This window comes from Haliaeetus albicilla, chromosome 2, assembly GCF_947461875.1.
Source record: "Haliaeetus albicilla chromosome 2, bHalAlb1.1, whole genome shotgun sequence".
Classification (NCBI taxonomy): Eukaryota; Metazoa; Chordata; class Aves; order Accipitriformes; family Accipitridae; genus Haliaeetus; species Haliaeetus albicilla.
In genome coordinates, this window is record NC_091484.1 from 56,672,326 (window position 1) to 56,694,902 (window position 22,577).

The following is a 22,577-nucleotide window of genomic DNA, read 5'->3' on the forward strand; positions in this document are numbered from 1 at the left end:
TTCTGTGCTGCAATCTTTTACACAGAGTTCGTTTTCATACTCTGGCTTCTGTCTGGCGAAAACAGAGCAGATCTGGATCGTGACCCCATGTTATTCAACCAAAGGATTAAAGGAGCTTGCATGACTTGCTCTAGCTCTTATCAATGTGTTTTAAATTATCTAAGTTTTCAGTACTGAAGGTTTTGAAATAAGGTATGCAGTAAAGGAATAAAGACCAGTTGTAAAGTGATATGCAAAGTAAGCAGAATTATAAACGTCTTTTCCAAGTCGCAGACATGTATCACTGTTATCTTCAGGTATCTTTATACTGTAATTATAACTCTAGTTAAAAACCATCTTGGAACCATCCAACTGCAAGCTGCAAGATCTTAGAAATTACTGTTGTTACTGAAAAACTGCATTTTAGCTTTAGTTCTGTAAAGAACTCATGCATGGAGAATGCACAAACTGCTATATTTATAATGAAATGGATATGGTAAATTGTGTTATTGTACTGCATTGAATAAAAGCTGATTGTTAGCCTCAAAAACCTCAATATCAAAACCTCACTAGCTGCACCATCCACAATTAAGGTTATCTTGTCTTACACCTTCAGTGATACTCTTGCTGATGCCCAGTGGGTGATGAAGAATTCCCACAATGCTGAACACAGAGGAAACAAAGAAGGGAAAGAGTATGGAGTAAGGAAGTTAGTCACCACTGAATTATCTGTTAAAGAGGTTTGAGCAGGGAGGGAAAAGTAAGTCTGGAAGTCATACAGGGTTGCAGAAAATTGAGGTAGCTCAAACTGGACAATCAAAATTTATAGAAAATTTTAATCTCCATACTCTCTTTACCTATAAAGTGACAGATATGCCCTCCCCCTGTCCCCTATCCTTGCAAGTACATTATTTGATGATTCCAACATAAAACTTGGCTCTTACAGAAAATCCTTGTACAAAATAACTGGCTGCAGAACTGAGTAGAAATAATGTGCAGTACATCATAGAAAAAGAAAGAGTGGTGTTAAAGAGAAGAAAAAGCACCATAACAGTGGAGTACCATTCATTCTGGGCACTGAGTGAGGCATTATATTAAAGACTTCTGGTCTCTGCTATATTTACCTTTCCACTGTTTGAATTTATGCCTCTTCTCAAGTTATGGCAATTAAAAGTATAAGGAGATTATTTTTTGTCCCTCCTTAAGTAATACACTTATTCTCAAGTTTTTATCCCCTCAGATGTCTTAAGTAAACACTTCACGAAATTCGAACTTTACACTTTAATTCCCTGTCTCCTCCCTAGCTTCTTTTATTGCAGTTCTGGAAAGGACAAATTCCACACCCAGCTCGCCAGGAAAGCAAGACGCCTCAGCACGCCGCCACCAAGCTCCCAGCCAGTACACCAGATGGGAACATAACTGGCAGCATGTTGCAGCTAAAGGCTTTCAGTTCAGGGTGGTTGAATTCCCACATCATGTGCGAGCTCATGTCAGGTTAAACGTACCCAGACTTAGTGGGGCAGAGGGAAGGAAGACGAGCAAGAAGAAAGTATGTGACTTGCAGTGGGTTTACGCTAGCCTTTGTTCACTGTGACAAAGCATAGTATATAAAATGAACATGACTTGTGATCAGATTTTAAGGCAGTAATGCTGTAGCTCCATTTTGAATCCTTTCTTAACATCCTATTACAGAGAATCCAGCAAAAGTTATGGAATGTAAACTGCACACATAATTTTCATTTTCTAAACAAAATTATTTTACTTGGGTCTTTTCTTAGGAAAGTATACTGAATTATCTCAAAAAAAGGCAGCAGTACTAGCATTCTGTGCTGTTTGACTTCAGACTTCCCACTAGAGGGATTACATTCTCTGAGATGTGCAAAATCCGTAGCTATTTATTCTACATAGATTTCTTACTGGTGTATTTCTAATGCAATGATCTTATTGTAACTTAAAAGGCTACCATAGCTCAGTAGCCCTTCAGAAGGCAGATGCTAATCTCCTTGAACAGCCATCCTTTGCAGCCTTCCTTTTCCTCAGATAAAAACTGAATAAACAAATGCACCAGTGCAAACAAAATGCCTACCCAACAAACCATATAAAATACATCACTTTGTTACATGTCTCTCAGGTCTTTTGCTCATGTGTGGTTGAATTTAAATAATCTTGCAAATATTAACTACTGAGTGCAGTATTCATTACCAGTACTCTCAGCAGAAGCACTGCAAATGGAGGATGATGAGGTATTCATGTGAGTTCAAGTACAAAAAAACTCCCAAACTTACGAAACACATCTACCTTTTCTATACAGCTACAGCTGTACAGTTCTAGTATTTTATCTACCAACTGGTCTGAATCTTATCTGTTTTTTTATCACGAAAGCAGTTACAAATTCCTTTCTATTAAGCTATTAGCAACACATATATACTATTTGACATTTTGCCTATCAGTGTATAACTCTTCAAATCTTATCACTTATATTCTTTGCCACTTATTTTCAATCTTTCAGCCTTTAATATTTTTATGACTGTACCTGGATCCTATTTTAATTAGGAAGGTTTCTTGCCCAGACACTAATATACATACTCTAACAAGGTTCAGCATGGTGTCTCCAATAACCTACACTGCACATGATTAAGTCTGGTAAATAAAACTATTTGACCGCTGCACATTTTTATATCAACAGATGCTTATTCAAATACTCTTGCAAGATAGGCATTTCTTAAGCTGAAAAGCTTGCCAGATTCACTACTTTGTTTCACAGCTGCCCTGAAAAGATGGGCTTTGTATATGCTATCCTGTGTGATGAAGGTATTAAATAATGATTTGTCTCTTTCTTTTGGCAACCCTATTGAATACGAAATTTCACAGACCACCACAGTACTTGTTTTCATGTTACTGGCAACTATTAACAGTATCAGTGTAATTGGTGCTTAAATAAGAAAAATATATGCTATATAGATGTCTGAAAGCCCTGTTTACTGGTTGACATAGAAGCTGAAAAGGGTGACTCACTCTTAATGAAAAGTTTACTATAAATTAGCACAATTAAAATTAATAAGGTCCTACATAAATTTACAAAGTTCTTCAGAAATTATGTTAACAAACAGAAAATAAAATGTTATCCTTCAGATTTCTGACAGGAGACCATTTACCCTGCAAGGTCTCCATCAGTAGATTTGTTTCAGTCATACAGACTCTAGCAAATAATTTCTCATCCTCTTGCAACTTAATTAAATCCCTGTCAACGTGAGGAAGTTCTAATATTTTGCAAATAAACAGTCCAGCTCAGACCAAGCTATGGCCATTTCAGCTGTTGTTGCTTCCTGGGGTACTGAAGCAAAGGAAGAGTCAGTAGGATTAAAGCACGGCTTATACCAGTGAGTTCCTCCAGCCTGGAGGAGGTTGTTGAAGCAACGCTGAGACTTCTCCAGCTGATCTCCAAAACCAGAGCGACCTCAGACCGTGCACTGCTGGCGGGACGCAGCACCGAAGGGCTTCCTCGCTCCAGCGGGACACTGGCATGCCCCCCTCCCTCCTGCTCCAGCATTTGGACGTGCAGACCCAAAACTGTACAGCTGACCTATCTCTGTCTTCGGGACCAGGGACAGCGTGTTCAGGCTTTCAAGAGAAAGCTACGGTACCAAAAAAGGAGGACACGTTTAACGTGACGAAGCGTTCTGTGACACGTACACACAAACTACCGAGTTTACGTGCTTTGCGGCCTTTTTGTCAACGGCGAACGGGCGATTTTACAACAATCTGGCACCAACAGGGGCGACTCGCCGGCGAACATTGCCAGCGCTCTCCAAACGCCTCAGCGGGTAACAGCGGGGCACAGACGACGACTTCCCGAGGAGCAGCAGTCCCCGGGGCGGGGCGGGCCGGGCCCGCAGCAGCACCCACCCTCCGGGCTTCCGGCCCAGGGCCGCGGGCTCCTTCCCAGCTGCCCGGTGCTCACCACGGGCGCCGCCTCCCGCGTGCGTCCGACCGCTCCTTGGCAGGGACACGCCGCAGCCTCCAGCGCCCGCCGCGCTCCCCGCCCGCGTCCCGCCCTGACGGCGGCCGCGCCGCCCCGACCACACCGGCAGCGACGGGAAGCGCACGGCAAGCGGCCGAACCGCCGCTCCGGTGCGGGCGGGCCCCGAAGCAACGCCGCGCCGCCTAGTTGCTGTGGGGAGGAAAAGCCGCCTCCGGGCTGGCGGCCTGTACCACACCGATGGGGGGGGGGGGGGGGGGCTGGGGGGGTTGGAAGGGCTCGTCCCTCAGCTCCCGACGGCACCGTCGTGCACTGCCCGGCTGTCCCGCTGACCGGAGGCAGCCGCCTTTGCGCGCACGGGTGGCAGAGCTGCCAGCCGCGGCCCTTTCCAGAGCCCGCGGCCCGTCCCGCCCCACCCACCCCCTTCCTGGCTGGGTGGTTGCGCCCGGGCGAGGCCGGGCTGGCAGGGGCAGGTAGCCGCTGAAGATGGCGTTTCCCGGGCAGCCGGTGCCCGGCGGCGGCGGTTTCTACCAGGGCGGGGTGAGCGGGGGCTGAGCCCCGGCGGCGGGGGCTGAGCCCGGGCGGGGCGCGGCCGCGCTGAACCCGGGCTCGGGGCCGCCACGGCGGCGGGGCAGCCTGGCTGAGGCGGGGGCGATGGCGCCTGGGGCGGGACAGCCTCTCCCCTGCCTTGCCTTGCCTTCCTTCCCCTCCCCGCGTCCTGCGGGGACCTGAGGCGCCCGGCAGCGGGCGGGGGGGGGGAGAGCGCGGCTGTCGTCCCCGCGGCGCAGGCAGGGGCGGCTTCATGGGCTCTCCGCGACCGGGGCGGGGGGAGGCTGTCGGCTCTCCGGCCCGCCCGGGGAAGCGATCTGAGCCGCGTTAGGCGGGGCTCCGCCCGGCCTCCTGGCCGCCGCTCCCCCGCGGGAGGTGCTGCTGGAGCCGGGCCGGGGCGGCTCGGGGCTCCGCCGGCGGCAGAGGGGAGGAGGGAGGAGGCACGTGCCCGGCAGGTGCCGCCGGTGGGCCACAGTCACTTCGGGGGGTGTCGCTCCCCGAGTCGGCTCCCCACGCCGTCCCCCGCGCGAGGGCTTGTGTCCGATCCCGCGTGTAAAGCTGCCTTCGCTTCGCGGGGCCGAGAAGTAGCGAAGCGGCTTCGAAGAGCAAGGTACTCCTGATGAAACGCTGGCCGTCTCCACAAAAAGGCATATTCTTGTCTCGGCAAAAGATGCGTGTAGACTCCGTTACACAGATGATTGGTTCAGTTCCGTCAAACAAGATTAACTTCTGTCATTCCATGATTTTCACTTAAGAATCAGTTTTATTTAAGAATTTCCATATTTAACACGTATTCCTCCAAGTATTTTCCCTAGAGATCTGTCTTGCTCAACTTTTTTGAAGTGGAAATAAAAATCTGCAGTGCCTTAGTAGTCTGATCTTCAGTACCCCATTTTCTGCTAGTAATAGACTCTAAAATTCAACCTTGATGAGATACACCATACTGCATCTAGATCAGTGGATTGCTCCTATGCAAGGTTTTACACTGATCTCCTTCAATTATAATAAAAGGTTATATTGCTACCAAGATTGTGCCTTTTTTTTTTTTTCTCCCAGGCAATACTTTTTTGGTTGATTTGACTTTTTTGCATGGTGTGTCTATAAAAACAGAAGCTGATTCTTAAGTACATACACTACAATTTCTCAACAATTACCTGAGTCATTAATTTAAAATTAATTCTCTTCTTGATTTCTAAAGTATGGAGGAGCTCCAGGAGGGCCAGCGTTCCCTGGACAAGCTCAGGATCCTTTGTATGGTTATTTTGCTGCAGTAGCAGGGCAGGTAAACTTACAAAATGTTATTTATTTCTTGGTTTTTTTTTTTCCTGGGGAGTAATTTCTACATTAGCTTTTGGAAAGAGGAATGCCTAATATTTGCAGTAGGGAAAACTATTGTTCCAAGTTTTTAAAACAAAACAACTTCACAAATGGAAAAGCAGTCTTGAGCTGTGCCAGTATCTGGGTCTGGTGGTAGGATAGAGTGATTACTCTTTTAGAGGAAAAGGCATTCACAACTTTGATTTAGGCCTTTCTTTTTCCCCCCCTGTCATTCTGCACTGCATTTTAAATTTCTTTCTTGTAATTTTGTGTCATAGATTGTTTCCATATGATTATGGGTGTTACTAGAAATAAGTAGTTCTTGAACTATATTACAAAGTTTAGGAGCAAGTACATTAGGTTTATTGAGCTGAAGTTATGTCTTTGTGGGCCATATATATAGCTATTTATTGCACACTTCTAGGGCGTGTGCAAGTCTAAAACTCTGCTCCTGGATCTGTTATGCACAGGTAGACATAGCCACAACATGAAAGTTTGAATTCGGCAATATTAGCTGATGTTTAAGTTCCCAGTTTAAGACTGTAATTTGGGTTATTTTTGTTCTCTACGTTATTCTTTTGAATTAATAATGCATCTTACAGTCCATATATTACTTCTTTAACATTGCTTATGAAAATAGGTAGACAGTGTGTTTTTGTAGCAAAGGAGAACACTGGAATGACCTATGTGTAGTGAGGCAGGCCTCTCTGGTAAGGTGGAGCCCAAGCTAAATTCTGCTGAATGGGCTGACAATTTGCCTGCCAGCTGAGATGCCTCTGTATCCAGGTGCCACCTGGATGTGTGCCAGGAATCAGCAGTGGAGCCAATAACTGACACTGGAAAAAATGAGTAAGCTCCTAGTGTAAAGAGAAAGGGAGGTAACAGCAAACAGGATGCAGCGCTGTGGAGAAGAGGTGGCAGGAGCTGGACCTCAGCAAAGCGTAGACCATCCCCAGGCTTCTCGCCTGAGGCATGGTTACTGAAAGCTGGGGAACCAGTGAGCTAATGGGTACGAACAAGTTAGCTTAAGAGTACTTAAGTTAGTATTTTTAAATACTTTCTATTTGTAGAAGTAATTAGTTATTGAAATAAACTAGGTAGCTTTTGAAATGTTATCCTTGGAAGAGTGACACCAGTAGCTGTGCAGAAGTAAAAACCCTGTAAAGAGACAGTGAAATGGAACAGATAAATTATCAGTTAATTTTACAGCCATCCGTGCAAATCTGCAAACCCACATCTCACAGTTTTCCATAAGTACTTACTGTAGAATTAGTGAAGTTTTTGGTTATGGTTTGCTGCTCTCTGTGTTGTTTTTATGCCTATAATGTTATCTGTGAGCTTTATTTGAAGTAGTTTACAACAGAGATCTTGTCTTAGATTTGAGAAATTAGTTTCCTTTGTTTACAGAAGAAAGTCAAAAGTATTGTTTCAAATCTTTATTCAATTAATTAAGTCTGCCTTTGTAGGAACTAATAATTTTCTTTTTTCAGTCTGTTTGCAAAGCCCCTATGCCTTGCCTAGTTTAACTGCTTAAGTTCTACTTAAATAAAAAAAAAAAGCCAAGCATCTTTTTGGTAATGTTAAACATGATTACAAATCATGCTTTTCTGTCTTCCTGCCTGTTTTAAAGTTATGCAGATCCTGCCTTTGTTTCAGAAGGCACAAGGGCTTTGAAGAGATTTGCTGCTTAATATGCATGGCTATTTCCAATATCTTTTTTTTTTATTTTCCTGTGAATGTAAAGTTTTAAATACATCTGTATAGTTAGACCAATGGAGTAGATTGGAAGCAATTTTGGGTTTAGCTGCGATTAATTTTACATAGAATCAAAATGTTGCTCTTTTTTTTCAGACCTTGTCAAATGTCATTTATTGTCTGGACTACTATTTGTCCTCTAAATAATGATACACCATTTCTGAAAGATACCTGGCTGTGCCATTTAGTAGCATATCTCTGTTCTTAGAAGAAAAAAAAAATGTTTATTGGATTTAAAAACATTAGGAGAATGCTGAGGCAAATAAATTTGTTTCAAATATAAAACAACTCTTCTCACTATTTAATGCTTTACAAAAGTCACATCATTTTTTATATCTACAGATATAATGTTCCATCCCTGAATGTGGCTAAATTATACTGAAACTCTCTGTGAACAAAACTTCACGTTGGGTGTGTGAGAGGAATGTGACCTAGAATTCCAGCTCCACTTTTGACAGCTCATTGCTTTCCATGAATTGGCAGTTGTTTTCTCTATTTGGCCCTGAGCAGGATGCATTGGAAGCAAGTTATTTTCCAGACCATGCAGATAGGTATCTTTTCTGGGTTTGTTTTGTTTTTCTTTCAAGGTTCTTTGCTTTCTGCTTTTGTTTGTTCTGCTAACAACTTACTACTCCCCAAAAAAACAGGTTTTTTTAGATTTGTTAAGTCTTAAGGCTGTCTTGAGAAGAGGGTATGTATGATCTGGGTTCCAGGTTTCCTACTGTAGTAGTGAGATCATAAACATATAATCTAAAGTGACTACAATACCCACTAAGTTAAAATTAGTACTTTAAGGAAAGCCGTCTTTCTGCTCAAAATTTTGCGTCTTGGTTTTTATGCAGCTTGCTCTCAAGTATATGCTACCACTATTTGATGTGGGTTTGGGTTTTTTTTTTAGAAGTTACATTTAGAGCAAACCTGCCAATCCTGTTCATTTTTTAGTACATCAGTAGATGGGAAAGCTAATGCATATTGCAAAAAATCAGCTAAAGAAACATCATTACAGATACGGGTTATAAAAGGCAGTTTCTGTCATATAGCAGGCAGGTAATCAGTTGTGTTTTGAAAGGGTAACTAATTTAATGCCGCTGAAAAGGGAGTGGGTACTGGGAATAACCAGCCTGGGAGAGGAAATTAAAACAATAGCTGATAACATCTTCTGTTATCGAAAGGATGGACAAATAGATGCTGATGAACTACAGAGATGTCTCACCCAGTCAGGGATTGCAGGAGCATATAAACGTAAGTTAATGATTTAAATAAACCAAAAAAACCTCCAACCCTAAAGCACACTAATTCTTTTGCCATCTTCTAGAAAACACTTGTAGCTGTGCCTTCTGCAGAGTTTTTTTTTATTTGCATGGTAAATGGGCTTTCTTTCCATGTGGACTACTTTGCAATGTAAATTCTCTGTATTCAGTTCTGTGTGCCGTCCCTTCTCAGCCTCCTTAGTTCCCCACTGCTGAGCTGCAGAGTTGGAGAAGTGTTTCGGAGCTTTGTTTTGTAATGGACAGCCAATTCTTAAAAAGGTGTTTTGCTTTGTTTTTAAATTGAGCTTTGATATTGACCAAAAAATTCTGTGGCAGGACTCCTCTGTCAGGAGATGTAGTGTTCAATTTACAAAATGGAGCTTGTATGAGTAAACCTGGCTTGCTCAAGTGGTGTCTATGGTGAAATGTAAATGATCACTTTGACTGAAACCCAAAACCTTTACAGATTGAGATAAGGGCAAATTAATTTTAAATATAACTTGAATTGCCTCCAGATTGTCTGCTGTCGGTTTTTCTAACAAGTAATGGTTAAAAGCTCTTATTTGGGTCAAAATATGTTATGGCTATATACAGTGGAAGCAATTATGTAATATTTTATAATTATAATATATTATCAGTATATAAGAAAAAGCAATTTAAAATTTTACATTTAGACAAACAAGACTGAAAATCATTCTTTTAATATAATTTATTTTTCCTTTTTCTAATTTAAACAGCTTTCAACTTAGAGACTTGCAGACTCATGATCTCAATGCTGGATGTATCCTTTACTATGAAATGTAAACATTTTTGCATTACATAAGCAAAGATGAGAGGGTGCCAAAAGTTTTGGAAATGCTCTGTAATTCCCATTCAGCCCTTACTTCACGAGTATTATTAAGGAACTACAAAATTCCATTCTTGTTCATTCTACAGGATGAAATAATAATGATAATAATGATGATGATAATAATAATAATAATAAATGAGACTCTCGGTGACTGATCTTACAACAAGTGGTATCCCTCTAACCCTAGGGGACTGTTTCTCCACTGAATGTGTGAAGAGTCAGGTCTGGCAGCCCAGAAGTTTTGTGAAAACCGTTCATTGTGCTTTTCAAACAGGACAACATTCTAATCCTTCCTAATGAATTAAGCATTTGTACTACACAGCCTGAATATAATCTAAGTCCCCCTAAATCTTGTTCTTTGAATGAATCAAGTTTGAGGACAGTATGTGGCATTCAGCAGTAGGACCTATGGAAGACTTAGGTATACAGTGCAAGGTTGGAATCTTTGGAGTTTTCTAGTCAAATTGTCACATTCAAATGTTTTGCTTTTTAAAAAGAAAAAAGCAGAAATGAAACTGGAAGGGCTTTTAGCTCACCTGAACTAACTGTTTAGAATGTGAGAGAGCTGATATTATTCTAACTTCATGTTTCATTTGGCATCTATTTTTATTTCAGATATGTATTTTAGTGGTAACAGTTAAACTGCGGCAGGTAAAAGAGAAGTGTGTGAACTAAGTTAAATTCACAAAGAGCAAATAGTTTTATCAGATTTCACTGAGAAGTGGGGAGAGCAAGTTCTCTGACCTTTGGTTTTGGTCGGTAGTATTACCTCTGTGATGTGGGATGCTCTAGTTAGTTTTCTAGAAAAATTAATAATAGTAAAAATATTGTTAATACTGACCTTCAAGAAAGAATTTTTAACTACAGATGATAAAAATAAATTTCCATTGAAGAGGGCTTTTTTTTTTTAAGTTAAATATTTTTCTTAGCTTTGCAATCAGAGGGATATGTCTGGCACACTGGGATTTAATGAGTTTAAAGAACTCTGGGCTGTGGTCAATGGCTGGAAGCAACATTTCATAAGTTTTGACAATGATAGAAGTGGTACAGTGGATCGTCAAGAACTAGAGAAAGCCTTGATGAATATGGGTAAGTTGTGAAATGCTCTTGCTTCTGACGCTGACTTACAGCATTTCCCAGTACCATTTATCATCCTGCAGTAACTGACACTTGATATTTCCAATTAAAAATGTGTTGGATTCTGTTAACTTACCTGTCTTTTCAAAATAGACTTTTTATTTTCAAATAGGATTTAGACTGAGCCCACAGGCAGTGACTGCAATCACAAGGCGATACAGCACTCGTGGAAAGATTACATTTGATGATTACATTGCCTGCTGTGTGAAACTGAGAGCTCTCACTGGTATGCTGGATTATAGCCTTATTACTACCATCCCCGAAATATATTTTTATTTAATAAAATCTGATTACTCACTAATCTCAAGTTCAGCTTTAACTTTTATGTACCATAAAACAGGTTTCTTTCAATACAGTTTACAGGCAGAACTGGAACAATTATAGATTATGATTTTTAAATCCCCATTGAAAAATGGACTTAAAACTAATGCAGGGCTTATTCCAGAGACTAGAAGGGTTATGTTATCAAAATTGGGAAACTGTATTTATTAACAGAACATAAAGGGTTGTATATAATAAATACAAAAATTAAGTACAGGAAATTAAGTCTTGGAATGAACTGCAGTGTTCTTCATGAGTCCTCATTCATGTGACTTGGGGAATTTTATTGAAGTACTATGCATTTTAAAAAAATTGATTAATTCTTCTGACCTGGTTTCTGTTTTGGTTTTTTTACTGCATTTTTGCAGAATGTTTTAGAAGAAGGGATACATCTCAGCAAGGTTTTGTGAACTTCCAGTATGATGATGTAAGTGAACTTTAAGGAATCGGTTAAAATTACAAGGTAAAACTAAAGAAAAACTTTAAACTGAAGACTAAAAGTAATGATGTGAGTTTGTGCCCGTCTTCCCTGTACTTGTGGTGTTACCTGAAAGTACAAAGGTTGTGGGTTTTGTCGAGCATTGTCTCAAAAATTTTCACATATTTTATAGAGTTCTGTAAAATGTCGTTGTGCATTTTTGTCTGGACTTCTTACCAGCATGGTTCAAGAAGATCTAAGAAGCTGTGTTGCTTGCTAACATCACTTTCTGTAACTTTTTTTCATTTTTTGTTTTAAGGCTTGGTAGGCATTTTTCCCAGGGGAGGCTGGGGGAGGTGTGCTGGGGACAGACACAAATCGCAGTCAGACCCATAGGTCTTGGCTTCCTGACTGCATCTGTGCAAGGAAAAGGAGAACACTAGATTCAAGTATTCCTGAGGGGGGGGTTGTTGTTGTTAAGGAGATGCTTTGTTTTAATTAACTATTAGCTAATTTTCATATTTAGTTTCAAAGCTTTGTCATTCATGGACTCAATTTGTTTACAGAAGAGGGTAGTGACAATGGGTATTTTAGGAGGAGGAAGTGAAAACTTGTTCTCTACCATACATCTAATAAGTGGTTTTTCTTTTTTCAGTTCATACAGTGTGTTATGAGCATCTGAATCAAAAGGAAGCAAGCTGTGGATGATCACAATTAACATTCCAGTTTGTGTTTTGCTTTGCCAAATCTTCCAATGATTGTGTATCTCAATATTGCAGATTGCCTATTTTATGAGGGTATTGCTTTACACGCTTGCATTTTTTTAGTTTTGACAATGAATATAAACTACTCATGTACTGTTGTCTTTAACTTCCAACCTGTGACGATTAAAGATGTTTTTATTTTCATAAACTTGCAATTCACTATGTATAACTCAAATTATGCAGATAGTAAATTTTTCTGTAATGTGTTTACTTTTTTCCTGTGATTCACTAAAACTAGTTCCTGGAGTGCAACTTACCTTTTTCTGTCTTAAATAGTATCACGTGTATGACACAAGATGATAGGAGTAAGACAGATGTACGAAGTGAAAGAGCTTTTGGAATGATCATTTTATGCTGGTCTGTTAGAATATCAGTAAGTTTAAGTTGCTTATTTCAGCAGCTAGCTATTTTCAAGATGAAGTCGGTGACACCATGTGCTGAGTGTAAGACTACCTGTTGGAACTTCTCATAAGCAGGGATGCGACAAAACAGCACAGAACTCTTCTAGCAGTGTGCTCTTGTATAGGGGGCTATTGTTCCAGCAAGATTCTTGCTCTGTTTGTGTCACTATATAAACTATTTTTAAACATACAAAAATGATGCTGTGTCACTTTATACATTAACTTTCCCTTTAACAATGAACTTCTAAGCTGCCAGACTTCAGTTACATGTAAATTAATGTTTCTGTCTCCTCCACTTTAAACCCTAACAGGTAGCCTTCCTGCCTCTACATGCCAACTAACACACACTTCGAAAAGTTCTTGCCAGATTACTATTTCCGATCACAGCAGTGATTACCAATGCTGTAGAATTTACATGAAAGCAGATACAGAAAGGCAAGACTTTTTTTGCCTGAGGTTTTTCAGGGAAAAAAATGGGGTTTTTTTTGTTTGGTGGGGTTTTTTGGTTGATTTTTTTTCTTTTTTGAGGGGAAGATTGACATTGTGTGGGAAGAGAGAGCAGCACAACTGTATGAAGGTAGCTCAAGCTTTTTTCCAATGAAGTAAGTTAATGAAACTTTTGTTAATTTCTGCCTTCTGCCTACCACAGAGGAGTAATAGATGTTTTTTTGCTAGCCTGGTAAAGGCAAAGAATGCCAGAAGAACGTTAAAAGGAGTATATTTCTTATATTAGTGGTTTAGAGCACTTTTGGGGAGCAGCCTTTGCACTAAGGAATGAAAGCAAAACTGTGCATGCGTCTATATATAGAGATACATACGCATATATGTCACTGGACAAATAACAGAAATAATCCTCAGAGCAGGTATCTTGCTTGAAGGTAGTGTTTTATACCCTAGCTTGCCAAGAGTACTGTAAAATCCAGGTCTGTCGTTTCTGGGCTATAAATTCAGAGCTGGCTGGTCTCACCTAAAGAAGCAACTAGTACTTACTACTTAATTCAGAATCCCTTGGATATCACTTTTAGTTTCATTTCAGAAGCTAGTTCTCTTTCTTTCCTTAAAAATTAATTTTAAAGGTATAGACATGATTATACTTCCACATTCTGATAATTGTGCATTGTCCTGTTGCACATGAAGTTGGGAAATGGACATGGAGTGCTACAGAAAACATATCTAACATAATGACCAAAGTCTGTTAAAGGTTTGTCTGAGTGAAGTAGCCAACATCAGTTCTGCTGCAGTTCAAAACTTTGACAGCTGACGAGGTTAGTAAGAGTATGAAGCAAAGGCTGTTCTACCTGTAGGGTCTTGATTAGACTACAGTATTCATCCTTACACTGTTAATTTTACCCTAAAAATGATGAGACATCTTTACCAAAATGCTCATTACCCACACAACTTTTCTCTTACACTTTTGCTAAATTGTGTTTCTGGTCTTGTACTGGGTTTGGCTGGGATGGAATTAATTTTCTTTATAGCAGCCCACAGGCTGCTGTGTTTTAGATTTGTGACTAAAGTAATAGCATTGATAACACAGCAGTGTTTTAGCTGTTGCTGAGCAGTCTGTTTCTCACTCTGTGACCACAGTGAGTAGGCTGAGGGTGGGCAAGAGGCTGGGAGTGGACATGGTGGGGACAGGTGACCCGAATGGACCAAAGGATATTCCATGCCACATAATGTCATGCTCAGCAATAAACCTGGGGTAGGGGTGGGTAAGTCTCTGCAAAGTAGCTGTTGCTTGGGGACTGGTTGGGCATTAGTCTGCTGGTGGGAGGTGGTGAGTGATTGCCTTTGCATGGCTTTCCCCCCCTGCTTTTTTTTCCTTCATTTATTAAGCTGTTTTGCCTTGGTGTGCAATTTTTTTTTTTGCTTTTCCTCTTCCAATTTTCCACCCACCACAGGCCTGAAACTGCTAATGAAAGAAAACGTCAGGCAATAATGAATGTAACATTCTTGTAGATAAGCAGAACTTATTAAATGATCTGACACCCTGAGGAAGTTCCAAACTCCTGTACAGGTATGAAGTTATAAAATAAATCATGAGAATTATTGATGAAATAATATGTGGGAGTAAAATTGTGCCTATAAAGAAAAGCTTGGCTTGAAAAAACGTGTTTAGTTTATTTTGCATACTTGGGAGGGTTGGGGAGGTACTTTTTTTAATGAGAGACATAACAGGTGTCTGGAGCAGTGGAAGAAGGGGACCAATAACAAACACTCAGAAAGACTGAAGTCTTTCTCGGTTTATTTCCCCAGGCTGAATTACTATTTTGGCATCAGCCAGGTACTGGGCAGTGAAATGCTGCAAGAACAACAGTGTGAACCAATACGGTTTTTTTCATGGATCTTTTAAACACAAAACAGAAAAAACTGTCAAACTAATTGCTCCAAAACTAGGAACAAATTCTCACTTACCCAAGAAAGAATTGATTTTTGTTCTCTGTAAGCTTTTCAAAAATCCATGGTACTCACAGGGACTAATAGGATAAATCATCTTTTGTGTTTAGATATAAACTAAGAAACTTGCTAAGGAGTACCTACAGAATTTGCTGTCATCTAACTAAAAAGAACCACCTGAAACTAATGTAGAACCTGAAACCTATGCTAAAGTTGCTTCCCCATTAAGACTAGATTCAGTAAGCAATCTGAATATGTAAGTTACCTGCTTTAGAGAAACACAGTTATCTATAACTTGGAATTAAGCGTTTCTCTTTCCCAAAAGGCATACTGGGAATGATGCTTATATGATACTAAGTGGGGTGATTGTTCTTGACCTTTGTGCAAACAATTGGGCATAGCTTAGAATATACAATTTTTCTAGGTTTCCCTCAGACATGCAAACCTAAGGAACAGTAATTTTAGATTTGCCTTGAGAACAGTATTGAAAATATATTGAAAAATAACATCTGTATTCTATTAAAAATAGTATCTGTATTCTATTATTAGCCATTAGCATTTTTTCCCTTGTGTGCAGCATTTTATTTTTACAAAGACCTATGAAACAGGAAGCGCTAAACAGAAGGACTTCTGAGAACAAAATACAACAGTCTTTGTCATTGAAAGTCACTTTACTGATGTTACAATATGTTAGTAACATTGAAAACCACAGGCATTTGTATTAAATACTCTGATAGAAGTGGATACTGTGATGCTGTTATTAAAAGTGAGCAGGAATTTAGAACCCCAAATTACAATGATTTTATTTTATAAAAAGCAACATTTTGTTTAGCTACATGAAAGCCAGATTCATTCACTTCAACAGCCCAATACCTGTAATGTTTATGACAAAGATATCACACTCAAAGCTATAAAGTTGTAAATTGCAATGCTTCATTTTGGTGTTTGTCAAAATCTTAGTTCCTATTACATCAGGTATGTTCTTTAAAGGATTTTAACTAGCAAAGACAACAATATGGTATAGATCGGTTGTTTTTGCTAATACTAGCCCAGGCCCTCCAAGTGATTCTCCTTGCCTCTCTAAATGTTTTACCAATAAGGGCTAGTATGAATGAAAAAATAGATAGCCTTTTTTTACAGCAATGCTGAAGATAAACATTAGCGCAAAATGAAGCTGGCAGAGCCAATTGGTATATACCACCCCAAAAGCTTTGCTGCAAGAACTGGTCATACTGTAAATAGTGTTTTCTCCAGCGGATTAAAAATTCTGTAATGCTTTGCTATTCTGAAAAAAATATTTTGCATTTATGCAACAATAAAAATAAGTACTGTATTCTATATAAAACATTACCTATTGTAATATATTTTTACCCTTAAGAAAAGAAAAATCAGGTTATATAGTCACAGTTTGAGTATGTTCTGGACTGTATTTCCAAGCATAAAATATGCAGAGTCTCTACACAGGCAGTGAGCAGGAGTCCTTGTACCAATAACCAAAATAAATCAGCATTTACTGTTATACAGAGCCTTATGATATTGCATGATTAGCTGCTAGCACCACTATACTTACAAGGTCAGTCAGGCCTATATACAGAATTTCTAATGTGGTTGTAAAAATAGACTCTCCATGCTAAAGTTAGAATATATAAGGTCTTAAGGCCTCATGTTAAGATTTTTTTTAACCAAAACTTTTTTTTATTCAGAGGAATACAGAATTAAAAAAAAAAATTAGCTTGTTGCTTTAACATTTTATGCTCTAGTAATTAAAAATAGTGTAAGAAAGACACCTATACTTCTCCCTTAGAGAATGTGTTTCTTTTTAAGTGCTCTGCGCTTATTTTCCCCCATCTTCCTCATCTCATTCTGAGTTATATTGCAATTACAGTCTGTCTACGCAGCAGAAGTTTTTAAACAGTTTAAAGCTGGCTTAGCTAAAGTGATTTTGAAACTGGTGTAGATTGGATTTTAGAGAACTAAAACCACCAGACCTGGCTAAGTGAGCCAATTTTGAAGTCAGGTACAAAGTTTCTCAAGTGTGAGCAAACAACCACATTTCTGTGTTCTGAACGTATTTTTACTGCTTGTTTTTGTTACTTGGCTGAGATAACAATTTAATGTTGACTGTTGTAGTGCTTTTCCAAATAGTTGCAGAAAACTTGTGGAATGCCAAGGTACCACCTGCTGGGTGTATGAGCTACTGTTTCCAAAGCTTTAGCTTACATCAGCATCCATACTTGAGGCACCAGAAATATTTTCGTAAGCCAACTTGGAAAATACTCAGGTCAAAGGAGTTTTTTAGTGTAGATGATAGAAGGTATTACTTAATTTCCTGTTGAAATCACACTTAAGAGTCCTATCTGTATTGCAACTATGCCTACACACTCAGTTTCACCATTTCCTTTTTTCCTGCTCTATTAGAATAATAGTTATGTGCACACAGGAACATTACCCCACCATGCAGTCATGGGATGACAAGCTGTACATATGTGTGCAGTTTATTCCTATCTATCTGTCTTCAGGAAATCTGATCAAAGTTAAATCCCATATTGCTGATGTCTCATATGGTTTGGAAGCCATGCAAATAGTGGGTCATCAGCTCAGCTGTCTGATGGATAATCCATTCTGGACAAAAAACTGGCTTCAGAGAAGACCAGAATGCTCAGGCTCTTTAAAAATGAGGTAAATAACCTCACACTGTGGTTGATAACAGTGGCCCAAACAGTCTGCTAATGATACAGACAGATACTCAGATAACTTAGAGAAAGAAATGGATGATCTTCAGACTTGCAGCAAGAGAAATAGGACACAGCACAACTTTTAGGTTCACTGACTTGGCCTTCAACAATGCGAGAGGGTGAGAAAGACACAGGATGACTGAGCCGCCAAATGGTTTTACCAGTGCAAATCACACATGAGACATGAGGCTCCATCACCTACACTGTAGCAAGAGCAAAATATGTGTTAACAGCACTGGAAAGACCTTATCCAGGCCACTGTGTGGAAAGGTGACAAACTTAGCAGCTTTTTGATCTTAGCCAACTAACACAAGAGGTTCTTACTAGATGTAATTATCATTCACAGAAATGCTTTTCAGTAGGAGCAGAAAGGGGATGGAAGAGAAGAGAACAGGAGCTTGCCGAGTTTTACACTGGAGTGTGATAATTTTGCTTACGACGGCTCGGTGTGGGATTCAATGACAGGGCAAGTCCTAAGAGCCAGCTTGTTATCCTGTAGGATTATGGAGTCTCATCATTCTTTCACATTACACCCTATCCTGTTCATTAATGGATTCATTAACGAAATGACTGCAAATTTGGTCAGAATTTGTAGTACATGCATGCCTGTAACAGTGTATGTACCTATCCTTAGCTCTGGTTTTGAAAATGATTGTCACATTGGTGTTGACAAGACCACTCAGTTCATTTAAAACCAGGAACAGGGATTCAGGTAAGAGGACTTCAGTACACTAGCTACTGACACAATTTCTTTTTTATTTTAATTCAGGCTATAGCTCAAAGGTCCGTTTGTTCATTAGCACAATCAAAATTACCTAATAAGTGCATCAGCTTAGCAGGTTCAACATCTCATAAATGAGGAACTCTTAAACCATTTGGAAGTAGCTATCTTCAAAGTCAAGTCACACTTCAAATGGGTAACTGGCAATTAGTGACTTAAGTTCACAACTGAAGCAAAGATAGGCTGTATAAAAATTAACAACCTCTTTAAAACTCTGATTTAAATATAACAAAACTGTATGTAAATTATCAATCACAACCATTTCTGGTATATTGCCTGAGTATATTCACCAAAAGTCTATAGTATGGATTACTGAAGTTCGTAACTCAACAAATCCAGAATTAGCAAGTAAATTTTTACTTGTTAAACTGTGGCATCGTTGTGCAGCGTTATTATTTGGATACGATCTCTATTTTCCAGTCTCCATCAGTTAGTCATATTAATTTTATTTTAAATCATACAAGATTCTTCTCCCACGTTGAAATACATAACACTAACTTAAGTATAGCTCATCCTGCGGTCCTATGCTCATATGGACAATTACTTCTATTTGAGAAGAACTGATAACCTCCCCACTTCAATAGGCATCTACAGCATAGCTAGAAATAACTAGTTCATTTATTAAAGTAAAAAGAAAAACAAAAGCATGAGTCTCAATGAGTCAAAATGACTGAGCTATCTTACTGACAATACAAGTACTTATTTTAGACTGGATGAGGTATTATGCGGCAATTTATATTGCTATTGCCAGTGTAACTAACTGCAGTGGATAAAAATGTTTGCAATCTTCAAGGTTATTAATCTGGCAGCTTTCCAACACACTACGTTTTAAAAGTAGGAACCCACAGAATGTGAGAAAAACAACTTCTCTCTTTGACCTGCATTGGCTTTGGAGGCTCACACAGCCCTGCCAGTTCAGGTTTTGTGCAACGACAAGGTCTCCAAGTTACCAACCCAATGCAAAGTTCCCTGCAGAAGAATCTTGCAAAGACCCAAGTCCTGTGATGTTCTCACTCTAGGCATCAAAGTGGAAGTCAATATTTATTTAACTTAAACTTAGTGCTCATAACTAGACTTCCAGTCACTACATATCTCCAAACATGAAAGTGACTGTTAGACTACACACATAACTGTATCATCATATGCTACAAATGAATTATACCAAAACAAGAGAGAAGCTCAAAGTACATACTACATTGAAAATTCATCAGGAGAGCCATTTGTTAGCAAAACAAAAAGCTATGAACATTACACAAAGAGCCAGTATGTTATATGCAGTTCTGTGTGCCAAATCTTGCTGCTTCTTGATAAGGCAAATGGAAAGGGAAGAGTAAACAGTGGTAAACATAAAATATGCACAGAAATCTAATAGGATTATTCAGAATTACATGCCAGTTTGTATCCAAACAAAATACCATAAAAGGCACATGATGAACAGGTCAGTTAGTTACTAAAGACAAGGTACTAGTATGGGAGAGAAAAACAGCTTCCAGGCGACAGAGTAACACAGCGGCTATCAGGTTAGCATAATGTCCTAATGTGGTTGAACTCCTTGAGGGTCCTGCTCAAAGTCCAGTGAAATCAATAGAAGACATACTGATTTCAAGTGATTATGGCTCAGACCCTAATTTCATGAGCTACACGCTGCCCACTATCTTTCATCCAGTTACCTACACTCAAAGTAAATCTTTGCAAAAAATATTCTTCAGTGCTGATGGACATTAACTCCTCACAAAAGTGCAGAATCTTTTCCTAAAGCACTTACAAGTGACTGGCTCCTTCCAGATGGTCTGTCTACATGCACTAGTGCTCACTCATATTTGTCTTTTTCCAAAATACTTACCAGAACCTGTCGACTGTGAAGGAAAATCATTTGAACACCAAGGCCAGTATTTTGTCATAATCCAACATACAGCCTAATCATAAAATATAGTGCTTCTAAAAATCTTGCATACTTTACAGTTGCTGACATCTTTAAACATTTCTTAATTTAATCTTACATATATCTGACTTTATCGAGAGACTTAAAAGTTAAAAAAATATATTAAAAGGCTGCAAGTGTTGGGTTCACTTATTAAAGGAAACGCATGAAAGAGGTAGAAGATTCAGAAACACCGTAGATGCTCCCATTACAATAGTATCTAATTGATCATACAGCTGTTGGGCAAGGTATTCAACTGCACCACACAGAATCAGGTGTTTTATTCTGCAATTGTACCACCTGAAGCTAAGAATTAGTCAATTTTGGAAAGCTGGAGAATTATAAACTGATTTAATATGGTCCAGTTTCTTACTGACTGAAAATTCCTAATCAAAAGACATTTGTTTTACAACAACCTTTAGAAGTCTCATGTGTTAGAGAACTAACCATCCACTTATACACAAGATTAACATCTCCATGGTAAAAGATTTGTTCCCCCACACCCTGCTTTTTTAGGCTAAACTCAGTTGTACTCAGTTTAATGCCTCAAAAAATTGTCAAGGGGCCTTCAGGGGCAGCAAGCATAGCGTTCAAGCGCACAGTAAAGGTGATTCCAGTAACAGAAATTAAAAGACAGCAATGAAACTGGCCACTTGCCCAGCAATGTTATTATCTAGTGCAGTGAAATCGTTATGCTTCTCATAAGCTACACCTTGCCATCTAAAACAGTGTCTGAAATGCTCTATCAAAAATACACAGCAACTCTCACCAGGAGGACTTCACATCACCACATCCTGAATGGACTACTACTTACAAGTATTCCCAAATGTCCAGTAAGTTTGAACTGCGTATTACTCAAAGACTCTGTTGTCTGCCAAATCATTCCTGATTACGGCTGTGAGAGGATACACTGGTCATCTCACTGAACAGCGTATTCTGGCTGGTTCCTCTTACAATGATTTAAGACAAAGTGCTGCTGTACTTGTTTCTGCAGTCTACCATACAACTGAGATTGTCAAGACAGTATAAGATACTGAAAAGATAGTACAGATTTTGGTCAAACACCAGTTTCCAAGAGACACGGTTTTACAGTACTGTACTTTCTGTATTTCCAAAGTTGTCTGCTCGTAATATTAGAAAATTTGAAGTGTGATGATGTTAGTCATGACTGTTTCTTTCGGCATTTGGCAAAATACACTTATGTATAACAGCTATTTTTGACATTATCAAATGTTTACATATATACAATCTGTATACTGAGATTATAAACACATAAGGTAAAAAAAAAAGATATAATCCTTGTTTGTTTGACATTTGTGTCAAATAGTTGCCTTTCAAAGCTTGAAATCCTGTCACAAAAAAATCCTATATTTCTTACTCCTGCATGCTAATTTCTACTACAGTATGTCGTTTATCCCTTACATGTGGAAAGTAAAGAACACAAGGTTCATGCATACAGCGTACAAGTTTACATCGGCTGGGCTCTCCAGGAGGCGTGTTCCCAGTTCCACTCTGGTCTGACTCAGGACTGCATTAAACCAGAGAAAAACCTTTTTTATGCGGGACTGGCAAATGGACTGCAGTTGGGATTCTAGGTAAGTTTATCTGTCATCATGCGGAATAGCCTTGTCACATCTGGGCTAATTATCCCCTGTTAATTGTTATGATTTCGGTTGTTCATCAAATCCATAAAATACTAGTCAACAAAAAAGAAAGAAAAAAACCACTGCTTTTTTCCCTTCCAGGTGAAAGGAGGTTCTCACTGTGATCATGGGCATCTCTGTTGAGCTTTCAAATTGTCTGAAGAGCAGATGAATGTGCAATGACTCAGTGACGCTGAGTTTCTATAAAATTCGAAGTAAACAGTTCTGATGTCACCCCAGGAAAACAGTGCAGCTAAATGGACGTCTCCCATAGCTGGAGAAGGGGAAAAGGAACACAAACACACACTGAACACCAAGATAGAACAGGCTGTTACCCAAACAGTGTGACGAGCTTGTTTGGGGAACTGCATCTACATCAC

General features: G+C 39.4%; 2 protein-coding genes across 11 annotated transcripts in view; one reads left to right on the forward strand and one right to left on the reverse strand.

Annotated features, from left to right (window-relative positions):
• Positions 1–4,335: 4,335 nt before the first annotated feature.
• Positions 4,336–14,819, forward strand: SRI (sorcin). The gene is made up of 8 exons (XM_069775657.1): positions 4,336–4,498; positions 5,706–5,789; positions 8,752–8,821; positions 9,567–9,610; positions 10,621–10,768; positions 10,929–11,042; positions 11,506–11,564; positions 12,211–14,819. Exons 1-8 carry the CDS (start codon positions 4,445–4,447, stop codon positions 12,235–12,237), a joined length of 600 nt encoding a protein of 199 aa, XP_069631758.1. The 5' UTR covers positions 4,336–4,444; the 3' UTR covers positions 12,238–14,819.
• A 950-nt stretch (positions 14,820–15,769) lies between these two features.
• Positions 15,770–22,577, reverse strand: part of ADAM22 (ADAM metallopeptidase domain 22) — a 147,825-nt gene continuing 141,017 nt past the window's right edge. For all 10 annotated transcript variants that reach the window (XM_069775592.1, XM_069775637.1, XM_069775630.1 and 7 more), the window contains one exon: positions 15,770–22,471. In XM_069775592.1, coding sequence (XP_069631693.1) covers positions 22,451–22,471 — 21 coding nt within the window. In that variant the 3' untranslated portion in view covers positions 15,770–22,450. The remainder of the gene's footprint in view (positions 22,472–22,577) is intronic.

What these genes read in the sequence shown, in the direction of transcription:
- SRI (XM_069775657.1), top strand. Translation starts at nt 4,445, where the DNA reads ATGGCGTTTCCCGGGCAGCCGGTGCCCGGCGGCGGCGGTTTCTACCAG. An exon ending in TTGCTGCAGTAGCAGGGCAG is followed by an intron (nt 5,790 to 8,751) that starts GTAAACTTACAA and finishes TGTTATCGAAAG; the next exon opens with GATGGACAAATAGATGCTGA. An exon ending in GAAACTGAGAGCTCTCACTG is followed by an intron (nt 11,043 to 11,505) that starts GTATGCTGGATT and finishes GCATTTTTGCAG; the next exon opens with AATGTTTTAGAAGAAGGGAT.